Genomic DNA, 12,771 nt, shown 5'->3' on the forward strand with positions numbered 1-12,771 from the left:
TCCCTCAATCTAGACACTATACTCTTATTGATGCATCCCGGAATTGCATTGGCTTTCTTGGCTGCTGCATCACACTTCTGATATGAAAGACCCCTGTCTGAGATCCCGGAGAGCAGTTGCCAGTCTGAGTAGATAATACTTACAGTGTTGGACCAAGGGTCTGATTCGGCATCAGGCAGTTTCATGGGATCAAACTTTCTTTAATTTGTTACGGTCTTTGGCCATCATTTATAAAAGAAACATGTGGATATAGCTGTGTACAATATTATTATTATTAATTAATTGATTGATTGATTGATTGATTGATTGATTGATTGATTGATTAATTAAATTTAACAGACCGCCCTACCCCTGAAGGGCTCAGGGCGGTTTACAAAACAATCAACATTTGAATACAGCAAATAGTTTCAATTGAAACAATAAATAAATTAAACATTAAAACATTAAACAATATAAAAAGGAAGAACATACATCGTCATCCCAGCGTTCCGCTAGGAAAAATATCAAATGTTATGATACATAACATTGTACGCCATCAAATACATAGCTGTTAACATGACCCTTGTTCAACGAAGCGCTCCTTTTCTTTGACGCTATGAGGCAGAATTATGCTACAGCGTACGAAACGGTCGGCCTTTTGCCTTCCAACAGTAATTTAATCATTAAGCTTTCTTTGGCGACAGAGTTATTTAAGCTGCCGAACTGATGCATCCAAGGATCAATAGTAAACCTTCTAGACTCAGAATAAAGCTCACAGTCCCGGAGAAAATGCAACAGAGACGCCACCACTTCCGGTGTGCGTGAACATTTGCGCGTCTTTCTTGGTAGAGCCTCAAATCAGGTACTTAAATCACCTCTAAATTGAGGTGAAGTAATATTGGATAAATAGGGAGCCAAGGATAAATAGGGAGCCAAGGATAAATATTGGATAAATAGGGAGCCTCACCCCCGGCCCAAGATATTAAATCCCTATACATTTTAGGAATCTGTGCTAACTCAATCTGCGATTCAATATCACAAAGGCATGCGTGACCAAAAATATAGCCCTACCCAGCCCCAATTCCAGCAATTGTGTTGGGTCAAGGTCTTTTGAAAGTCATTTTTGGGTTATCCTAACAGCAGAGTGTGGGTATGGCTAAGCAGAAATAAATTGTTATTTTCGGCCTTCAGTGGTCTCCCTTGGGCCTCCCCAGGGGATTTTACATCCTTAATTTGCCTTTCTCCTTGAGACTCAAGGCGAATTACCCATAAGCCAAGCAGAGTCAATGGGGGGAGTACAGTGAGACATCTAATAAGCAATATAATAAACCTATGAGACATCCCCTTTGGGGATGAGGCGGCCTTTAAATTTAATAAATAAATAAATAAAAATAATAAGCAATGTAATAAACCTATGAGACATCTAATAAGCAATGTAATAAACCCATGAGACATCTAATAAGCAATGTAATAAACCCATGAGACATCTAATAAGCAATATAATAAACCTATGAGACATCTAATAAGCAATGTAATAAACCTATGAAAAAACCTGAAAAAACAAGCATAGATTTAAAACACGATATTGTGTAATACTGTTTTCTACGATGTTCAACATACATTGAAAATAATGTGAGGAGGACGGGGACATACATAATGAAACAGGGAACACATATTGTACACAGTAGTGCAATCCATAGACCTGTTCCTTTTGCTCAAGCACCTTTCCGAACCATTTTATTATAAGACTTCTTTACAAAACAAATGGTTAAAATGTGGAATTCGCCGCTAGAGGACACAGCAATGGCAACAGGCATAGATGTCTTTAAAAGGCGATTGCATTGAATACATAAGTCTGTGTGTCAGCATGCAGAGCGGGAACAAAAAGCAGATACAGATAGTCACAACGTTGTCTGCAGAATTAGTACTATAGAATAACATGTTCTTGCAAACTTTGTCCAGTTTGGAAAGGCCACTTATTTGAGAGTATATCTAACACATACGAAATGTATTACACATTACGATGGTAGTGATTCCAGAGTAAAACAGGGAAGATTGAATACTACACAGAGCAAGTACTATGCTGAGGAAGTAGATTGGCTTCTATGAAATGGGCATATACTGGGCAACTAATTTGGACTTTTATGGATTCTTTCTAGAGTTCTACTAGCTTGCAGGTTACTTCTACAGACTAGTGTAACCTATTCGCTTATTAAGGATCTAAAGATGATATTGTGACTGTTTCTACATCTGTTGCATCTGCTTTTTGTTTCTGCTCTGCAGGCTGACACACAGACTCCTGTATTAAATGGGCACATTTTGTGCATTTATTCATAATTGTGTTTCTGAGTAGTCTAGCTATAGTTTGTTTATTTTCTGTTTGACTTTGCCTTGTTTACACTATACATGTTTTGCTTTTTGTATTGATCTTTAAAAAACAGGTATGGACAGATTTATGGTCTAAAAGTGGCTGCTGACAGCAACAGTGTCTAAAGGGAACCTCCATGTTCCGAGGCAGTCATCCTCCAAATCCCAGTCCCAGGGGCCAACACCAGGAAGGCCTCATACTTTATTCCGTGTTGTTGGCCCTCTGGGTGAGATGGGACTAGATGGACCACCAGTCTGATCCAGCAGGGCTCTTCTGATGTTCTTCTGAAGGCCTCAGTCTCTATGTCCTGCTGTTGGACCTCCAGAGGAACTGGTTGGCCACTGTGTGAGGCAGGATGCTGGACTAGATGGACCTTCGCTAGTCTGATCCAGCAGAGGTCTTCCAAAGAGAGAGAGACAGACAGACAGACAGACAGACAGACAGACAGACAGACAGACAGACAGACCAAATGGAACTTAATATTCTAACAAATTTACATGTAAGCACAACACCACTTTGAGAGGAAGCCTACTATTTTCTTATATCCCATCTAGCATTCTCTTCATAAATGTTTTCATTAACACCTATTAATATATATCAATTTAAGAAATACTTATAACCTTAACTTATGGTGACCAGACGTCCTGCTTTTGGCGGGACAGTCCAGCCTTAAAACAATTTGTCCCGCGGGTTTTTTGAACTGTCCCGATTTTTGGAAGGCTGCCGCACTGCCTTCTGGGGCTCGCCCAGGCGGGACCCAGGCGGGCGCACACGGCCGCAGGAGCACACTGCCTTCTGGGGCGCTTCCGTTTCCCGCCCTGTCACAGGGCGGGAAACGAGAGCGCCCCAGAATGCAGTGCGCTCCTGCGGCTGCACGCACGCGCGCGCCCGGGTCCCGATTTACAAAGGTGACAATCTGGTCACCTTACCTTAACTATTAACATATTTATATAATTGATTCAGCCTCATCGTGAAAAAAATGCTTCCCACTTCTCAAACTCAGATTTTGACTTTCTGTTTACGGAATTTTGTCAGTTTTATTGGTTACGTTATCCTCCCAGGTTTCCATATTTGGGCAAATCTTGATCTTCCAGCTAGATGCTATTAACACTCGGGCAGCCTTTAACATACACAATCATAATTCATTAAGTTTTTTTTGGAATGTTCTCAGGAAGAATACCAAGTAACATTTAGTGGGGAATATTTTTTGCATTTTCGCATGGCTTTCTACCAGTGGTGGGATTCACCCGGGTTCGCACCACTTCGGCAGAACCGGTTGTTGAAATGGTGCTTGTATACAACCAGTTGTAAAATTATTTGAATCCCACCACTGTTTCCACCCAATATTTTTAAATTCTTTGACACGTCCACCACGTGTGAAAGACGGATCCAACTTCTTGACATTTCCAGCAAAGGCCGTTACTATTTTTGCTCATTTGCATAATGTCTTTGGGGGTCATATGCCCTCTGTAAAGCAATTTGTACCAGTTCACTTTTAACATTTGACATGTAGTACATTTAATATTTTTGGACCATAATGCCTCCCATTGTTGGAAGGTAATTTCTTCTTGGAGGTTTTGCATCCATGCAGACTTTTACTTGCTCTGTTTCTGTTTCATATTTAAGCAGGATTTCATGTATATCCTTCCCAACAAATGTTGTTTCTGTGCTTAAATCTTTTTTTTTCAAATTCCATCATGTCTCTTAAACTTTCCCCCTCTGATTTTAACTCCCTTCTGAGTCTGGACATTAACTGAAAGTATATCAGCCACTGTATGATCAAACCCAGTGCTCCAGATTAGCGTCTGAAATCAACCCTGATTCTCCAGACTTTCCTCTGGAGAACCGGGTTTGATTCCCTGTTCCTCCACCTGAAGCCTGCTGGGTGACCTTGGGCCAGTCACAGTTCTCTCAGAAGTCTCTCAGCTCCACCTACCTCTCAAGGTGCCTGTTGTGGGAAGAGAAAGGGAAAGGCGTTTGTAAGCTGATTTGAGACGTCTTATGATTGAGAAAAGTGGGGTATAAATTCAAACTCTTCTTTAGTAATACTTCTTTTGTGTATAACATTGGGAGAATCATCTTCCTTTGGAATCAGTATGGTAATTTTAGCCAGTGGGACAACTTCCACGTGTTTTGAGACTGGGGTGCCACAGGAAACACCCCGAGAGTGGGTTACTAATTATTTGTGTGTGCCGAGAGCGGGTTACTAATTGGGTCTGCTTTTCCGTTAGAAACTCCATTAGGTCCAAAACTCATGAAATCCTGTTGTTTCCTATGTGGCTGGTTAGCGAAGGAAGAAAACGGGATAATTCTCCCTGTTGGGCTGTTTTAAAAACATGCTTTAGAAATACGGTAAAGTTCCTTGTTTAAGGAAAGTATCCTTCTTTTGATTTCTAGAAAGAAAATTAAGTATTTGAAAGTATTAAGTATTTGACAGGCAGTCAATTGGAGGAAAAGTAGTTGTTTCTGTTGGCAGCAGACGATAGGACTTGCTGTAATGAGTTTAAATTATGGACAGAAAGATACCAGCTGGAAATTAGGAACTTTTTTTTTAACAGTAAGAGTTTTTTACAGTAGAAGAAGAAGAAGAGTTTGGATTTATATCCCCCCTTTCTCTCCTGTAGGAGACTCAAAGGGTCTTACAATCTCCTTGCCCTTCCCCCCTCACAACAAACACCCTGTGAGGTGGGTGGGGCTGAGAGAGCTCTGTAGAGCTGTGACTAGCCCAAGGTCACCCAGCTGGCGTGTGTGGGAGTGTACAGGCTAATCTGAATTCCCCAGATAAGCCTCCACAACTCAAGCGGCAGAGCTGGGAATCAAACCCGGTTCCTCCAAATCAGAGTGCACCTGTTCTTAGCCACTGCGCCACAGTAACAGAGAAATTATTAATGCCCCGCCCCCGGAATGCCCGGCCACGCCCCTGTCGTGCCCCGCCCAGCCCCATTGGCGCTACGCCACTGTTTGAATCCCACCACCATGGGAACCTGTTACTAAAATTTTTGGATCCCACCACTGGTATAAATTCAAACACTTATTTAGTAATACTTCTTTTGTGCATAACATTGGGAGAACTATCTTCCTTTGGAATCAGTATGGTAATTTTAGCCAGTGGGACGACTTCCACGTGTTTTGAGACTGGGGTGCCACAGGAAACACCCCCACAGCCTAACCCCCCCCCTTCTCTCCGTTCCAGGTGTCAAAGGCGGCTGCAGACTTGATGGCCTACTGCGAAGCCCACGCCAAGGAGGACCCTTTATTGACCCCGGTCCCTGCCTCAGAAAATCCCTTCCGGGAGAAGAAGTTCTTCTGCACCATTCTGTAAACCTCACGAGAGCCCAACCCTGACCGGGGCCACCCTGGACAATGATGTAGAGATTTTTTCGGAGGCGCGGACTCGTTTCCGGAGTCCGCCCCATTTCAAAAGAACCAAGCGGCCCAGGCGTTGACAGGGGACAGCATGTTTTCGAGAGAAAAGGGCCTCCGTCGTCGGAGCTCGTGGGGTTGAGCTGTTTCAGCAGGCTAACCGGTCTTGACGGCCGCAGAGCCGCCTGGAGAGGGAGGGGGGAAATATTGTGTCAGAGGGTCAGTGTAACGTCGACATCCGCTCTTGCTAAACCAACCTTGCTAAACTTTGTTTCCTTCCCCCCCCACCCCCCTCCCAAATTTAAAAAAATGAAAACAGAGTTGCACGGAGCAGAGCTGCAACTGACGCTGAGGGATATGTTTGTATATGTGCGTTGAGTAGTCTTCTGGGATTTGTTTTGGCCCTTCCCGACGTCACTTTTATTTAAAGTTCAATTGTAAAATAATCACAACAGGTTAGAGCGATGAGGGCATTTCTTAGCAGTGGGTATTATGCATATTTAGCGACTTAGAGTAGAGCCACACGAGGAAGGGCAGCAACCAGTGACGGATCTGCTGGGGCCGTTCTGTCTCTCTCTGTCTTGTTTTCTTTCTCAAGGAGTTGCCGAGAATGTGGCGTCTTGGCAGAGAAGCGGTGGGGCTGTCTTGCGTATCCTTATTGTACTTTGTGCAGCTGTTTTTCTATCATTTCTATCTGGTAGCTTTCGTTCTGCAAGTAAATTGTACGTTGTGAAAAGTGTGCTGACTGTCTTCTTTGTTTTGGAGCCTCCCGTTTTGTGTCTTCAGGAGGGATCACAGAGAGCCTTCTGGGTTGGTGAGGTTATTCCATGGTTGCAAATCCAGTGTGCCCAGGGAAATGCCATATTTGGAGCTTTCAGTGATCTTTTAAAAAGAACCCAACACCTTAAGGGCGATTTCCCACTGGCTATTAATCCTGGGACAGTCACCCAAAATATCCAGATTTTCTTGCGATCTCCCCACTGCCAAACCACAGAACACAGATCAGTCCCGTTTCTGGTGCTCCCCCCCCCCCCCGCCCCCATCACGGGATTTTCCTGGACCTGCTTGTATATGCACCTTTTTGAAAAAATACTCCAATGGGAGTACTCTAATGGGAGATGGGGGCTACACATTTGAGGGTCCATAACTTTGGCCCCCATGAACCAAACTTCACCAAACCTGGGTTGTATCATCAGGAGAATCTCCTACTGATACTACCCAGGTTTTGTGAAGTTTGGTCTAGAGGGTCCAAAGCTATGGACTGCCAAAGGGAGTGCCCCATCCTCCATTGTTTTCAATGGGAGCTAATAGAAGATGAAGGCTACATCTTTGAGGGTCCATACCTTTGGACATCCTGAACCAAACTTCACCAAACATGGGATGTGTACTATCAGGAGAGTCTCTTATTTATACCACCCAGGTTTTGTGAAGTTTGGTCCAGGGAGTCCAAAGCTATGGATTCCCAAAAGAGGTGCCCCCATCCCCCATTGTTTCCAATGGGAGCTAATAGGAGATGGGGGCTACACCTTTGAGGGTCCATAACTTTGGCCCCCATGAACCAAACTTCACCAAACCTGGCTGACATAATCAGGAGGGTCTCCTAAAGATACTCTGAAATTTTGGTGCTGCTAGCTTAACAGTTTTACCCTTGACAGCAGGCACCCCCCGGCCCCAAGGGGCAGGCCTAGATGTCTTCACTAGAAACATGCTGCAGTGAGGATGTTGGAACCTGGATGAAAAAGTGCTGATTCTTTTGAAACTTGGTTGTATCTACATTACATTTTCAGTGGGAATTCGGCCTAATTTTCAGATGCATGGGAAATCACATGGTCTGATTTGGGCTAATCCCACCACTAGAACATATTTTGGAAGGGGGGCTTAAAACCTCTTCCTTACAGGCCAAATCGGAGGCTGGCCCACCTGAGAGTTAAGCTTAAAAACGAAACTCATAGCTCCAGACTTAGAACTCAGAGTAGAGATCTGGTTTGACCCAGGGGTGGAGTGCCCGTGCGGACATATAGGGTCACGTGTCCCCGGGCACACGCCGTCCTGTCACGTGGGGAGCGCAAAATTGCCCCCCACACCCCTCTTCCCCTGCGCCGACTTGGATGAGCAGAGTCAATGCAGGGGAGGCGCAAAATTGGGCATCATTGCCCTGGGCGCCATTCCTTCTGCCACACACCACAAACCAAGGGCATGACCTCCTCCCTGGCCACTTAAAAAACCAGTGTGGCATAGAGGTTAAGAGCACTGGACTCTAATCTGGAGAACCGGTTTGATTCCCCACTTCTCCACATGAGCAGTGGATTATTATCTGGTGAACCGGATTTGTTTCCTCGCTCCTGCACATGAAGCCTGCTGGGTGATCTTGGCCAGTCAGTTTTCTCCAAACTCTTTCAGCCCACCTACCTCTCAAGGTGTCTGTTATAAGGAGAGGAAAGGATTTTGAAAGGTGCTTTGAATCAAATCATGTCCATTCTAACTGAAAATATAATATACGTTGGTACCGATTGCACAGCTGGTTCCTAAATTTAGAACATTTGTGTCTCTATTTTTACTCATCTGCCCACAAGTTCATTATCAGTTGAACTGTTCCAAGTCTATACACACTAGGTTATATGTGCAAAAGTCCTCTCAAAGATCTCACGTATGAGGATATCTCCTGAGACTGGTATGCATCGGGTGGGGTGGCAAAAAAAGGCACAATCAACAGTCTCACTGCTGCATCTCCTAAACTTGAGAATTTGCTCAACAGTGATGCTGTGATTATTAAGTGTTGCCAATCTCTTCCCACTTACAATGACCTTAAAATTAATGACCCTCAAAGTATCCTCTCATTGACCCGTTATGCATGGAACACTTACCTTGGGGCTCCTCACTGCACAGTGGACTTGCAGTGGGGTCTCCTCGCATTTCTCCATTGACTTACAAGGAGGCAGCCCACAGCCTGCAGCGCAATTTGTTTGCTGAACTCTGCTGGCTCTCAGTTCCTGGTTCTATTTATTCCGCACATCAGCTTCACCTTAAAGGCACAGATCTCATCACACCTGGTAGCCTCAAGACTGCTGGCTTTGTAAAAAACTTAAAATTACTATTATATCAATATTATTGGGATTGCAGTTATATCGATATTCTAGCCCATCCCAAAAAAAGTTACTCCACCCAAGTGAAAGAAGCAAAGCACTTCCCTGGACCACAAGCTGCTGAAGAAGAAAGCCATGTGCTTGAGATATCTGGCTCTCTTCCCCTCCACCCACCCACCCATCCATCCACCCACCCACACACTCATTCTCTCTTCCTGCTGCTGCTGCAAGAGCAGATAGGCTTGTTTAAAATAAAGGTTCCTCATCAGGAAGTCAGTGGTGTGCCCCAGCCCCGACCAAGCTCCCCCTGCCATCCTGAACTCCCCCACCCTGAACTCCATAAAGATTTGAATATTTGCCAGAGAGCAGTTATAAGAACATAAGAACAAGCCAGCTGGATCAGACCAGAGTCCATCTAGTCCAGCTCTCTGCTACTCGCAGTGGCTCACCAGATGCCTTTGAGAGCTCACGTGCAGGATGTGAAAGCAATGGCCTTCTGCGGCTGCTGAGTACCTGGTCTGCTAAGGCATTTGCAATCTGAGATCAAGGAGGATCAAGATTGGTAGCCAGAGATCGACTTCTCCTCCATAAATCTGTCCAAGCCCCTTTTAAAGCTATCCAGGTTAGTGGCCATCACCACCTCCTGTGGCAGCATATTCCGAACACCAATCACACGTTGCGTGAAGAAGTGTTTCCTTTTATTAGTCCTAATTCTTCCCCCCAGCATTTTCAATGGATGCCCCCTGGAAAATTTCTCCCTGTCAACATTTTCTACCCCATGCATAATTTTATAGACTTCAATCCTATCCCCCCTCAGACGTCTCCTCTCCAAACTAAAGAGTCCCAAATGCTGCAGGCTTTCCTCATAGGGAAGGTGCTCCAGTCCATCAATCATCCTCGTTGCCCTTCTCTGCACTTTTTCTATCTCTTCGATATCCTTTTTGAGATGTGGCGACCAGAACTGAACACAGTACTCCAAGTGCAGTCGCACCACTGCTTTATATAAGGGCATGACAATCTTTGCAGTTTTATTATCAACTCCTTTCCTAATGATCCCCAGCATAGAGTCTGCCTTTTTCACAGCTGCCATGCATTGAGTTGACTTTCCCATGGAACTATCAACTAAGAAGCCCAAATCCCTTTCCTGGTCTGAGACTGATAGCACTGACCCTTGTAGCGTGCATGTGAAGTTTGGATTCTTTGCCCCTATGTGCAAAAATGTTCTGCGGTGGGAGGTGGCAGGAAGCAGCAGTGAGGCTGCAGAAGCGATGGGGGGGGGGGCGTGGCAGGTGGGGTCACTTGCCACAGAAAGAATGGAAAATGAAAGCGGGGCTCCAGAAAATAGGTCCTTACGAGTAATTTTGCCACCCTGAGCGTTCACCCCCATCGCACACCACACACTTTGTGCGCTTGTAATCACTATAACCACGCTGGCTCTCTTCACAGTGATACATTGCAGTGCACGCAGCCGTGCCCTGACCGGTGGTGGTGAAGTAGCGTACCGTACCTAGGGCCTTCTGGAAATCCCCTGCTATGCTCCCGGAGACAGAAGTGCATTATACTTTCGCAGAACAGCCTTTTATTTGCTTAAGACCAATTCCTTGAAAGGATGCATACTCTTGCAGGACAGCTTCCAGAATCGTGTGGTTCCTTCCTTAAGCATGGCGAGGGAACTGCTTCCCAAGTGCATCAGTGGCTTTTAGGGAGGTTAAGAGAGCTCGTATCTAATCTTGAGGAACTGGTTTGATTTTCCAGCTTCCTGTCAGCTTGAGCTGTGGAGGCTTATCTGGGGAATTCAGATTAGCCTGTACACTCCCACAGACGCCAGCTGGGTGACCTTGGGCTAGTCACAGCTTCTCGGAGCTCTCTCAGCCCCACCCACCTCACAGGGTGTTTGTTGTGAGGGGGGGAAGGGCAAGGAGATTGTAAGCCCCTTTGAGTCTCCTGCAGGAGAGAAAGGGGGGATATAAATCCAAACTCTTCTCCTTCTCCTCCTCCTCCTTCTCCTCCTCCTCCTTCTCTATCTCCTTCTCCTTCTCTATCTTCTTCTCCTTCTCTTTCTCCTTCTTCTCCTTCTCCTCCTCCTCCTCCTCCTTCTTCTTCCTCCTCCTCCTCCTCCTTCTTCTTCCTCCTCCTCCTCCTCCTCCTCCTCCTCCTCCTCCTCCTCCTCCTCCTCCGCACAAGCATGTTTGAAATTGATGGCGAGATGTAATGGGCCGGGACAGAGCACTCTACTCAGCTAATGGAAATGCTTTTCTCTGAGACGCAAGCCTCCTCCTCCTACACAAGAGGCACAGCGCCTTACATTACAGTGTCATCGTTGGCTGAGCAGAGCAGTACAATGCAACCCATTCAGATGGCTTCCAGGGAAAAAATCCCGCCTTTACTGTGCTCCCCACCCCTGGCAGAGAGGCAAACAAAAGATCCATGCTGTGAATGAGTTGGCTTTTGCTCCTGCCTACCACATGGGTTCCACACACGCTGCGTTGCGCTCTGAATTGGGCTGCACGCCCGTTGCTGACGCTCAATGCTCCGAAACCTCCCAAACTCAGGCCTCCGAGAAAGATGGCCACGGCAGCGTTTTGCCTCTGCCAGTGGCTATGGTGACTTTATTACACATATCTGTTATAATAATTAGTCTCCCCAGGAAAAGATTCACGGTTAAATACTTGCAAAACCATCCATTTTTTCCAAAGCCCTCTGCTGGACATTTGGTGCAAACTCCAGTTGGCCACTATAACGGCCAGCAAGATCATCCAAAGACTGTTTCTTGGCTTATTTTAATTGATATTCTCCCCAGCCCCCTTGCTGCCTGTTTTAAATTTAAGATTTCCAAAGCAGTAAATCTGCAGATCAAGCACCAAACAAAACGAGAAAACGAATCAACAGTGGCCAACTACGTTTAGGAAATATCAGCGTTCCGTAAATGAACTGAGTGGAGTCTAGTGTCTAGATTGAAGAACCGCTCTATTCTGCATGGATCAGATGTCACCTGGAACACTGTTCTGGGCACCCCAATTCAGGAAGGAGATTGACAAGCTGGAACAGGTCCAGAGGAGGGCGACCAAAATGGTAAAAGGTCTGGAATCCATGCCTTACGGAGGGGAGACTTAGGGAGCTGGTATGTTTAGTTTGGTGAAGAGAAGGTCAAGAGGTGACATGATAGCCACGTTTGAAGGGATGTCATGTTGGTGAGGGAGCAAGCTTGTTTTCTGCTGCTCCAGAGACCAGGACCAGGAGTCATGGGTTCAAGGTGCAGGAGAAGAGATTCCACCTAAACATTAAGCAGAACTTCCTGACACTCAGGGCTGTTGGACAGTGGAATACGTTGCCTCGGAGTGTGGTGGAGTCTCCTTCTTTGGAGGTTTTTAGAGAGGCTTGATGGCCATCTGTCAAGGGTGCTTTGATTGTGTATTTCTGCATGACAAAGGTTGGATTGGATGGCCCTTGTGGTCTCTCCCAACTCTTTGATTCTGTGACCACGAGAGATTTAGAGACCTTCCCAAAAAGCCAGGTTTTAATGCCTGCCCTCAAACAGATTTCCTAAATCAAAGGATTTTCCTTGCATGGGCATTCTATATATTTAAATGGTTGGCAGGGGTAATGGGAGCCGTAGTCCAGAACATCTGGAGGGCCGCGAGTTTGACACCTATGTCCTAGAGCGATTGAGGCACAGATGGCACAGAAGTGGGGCAAACTCCACCTTCACCCTGGCCCACCAAATGGTCACCTCACTGTGACTTTCGGCCTAAACAGTGTGGATGGATTCTGTATTGTCGAAGTCTTTCACAGCCAGAATCACTGGGGTGTTGTGTGGTTTCCAGGCTGTATGGCCCTGTTCCAGTAGCATTTCCTCCTGCCGTTTCGCCTGCATCTGTGGCTGGCATCTTCAGAGGATCCTCTGAAGATGCCAACCACAGATGCAGGCGAAAAATCAGGAGAAAACGCTATTAAAACACAGCCGTACAGCTCGGAAAC

At 45.8% G+C, this 12,771-nt stretch overlaps 1 protein-coding gene across 2 annotated transcripts in view; it reads left to right on the forward strand.

Annotated features, from left to right (window-relative positions):
• GNG2 (G protein subunit gamma 2) overlaps positions 1-6,446 on the forward strand; it is a 61,798-nt gene extending 55,352 nt beyond the window's left edge. For both annotated transcript variants that reach the window (XM_048486453.1, XM_048486454.1), the window contains exon 4: positions 5,541-6,446. In XM_048486453.1, coding sequence (XP_048342410.1) covers positions 5,541-5,669 — 129 coding nt within the window. In that variant the 3' untranslated portion in view covers positions 5,670-6,446. The remainder of the gene's footprint in view (positions 1-5,540) is intronic.
• The last annotated feature ends 6,325 nt before the right edge of the window (positions 6,447-12,771 follow it).

This window comes from Sphaerodactylus townsendi, linkage group LG02 (assembly GCF_021028975.2).
Source record: "Sphaerodactylus townsendi isolate TG3544 linkage group LG02, MPM_Stown_v2.3, whole genome shotgun sequence".
In the NCBI taxonomy this organism is placed as follows: Eukaryota; Metazoa; Chordata; class Lepidosauria; order Squamata; family Sphaerodactylidae; genus Sphaerodactylus; species Sphaerodactylus townsendi.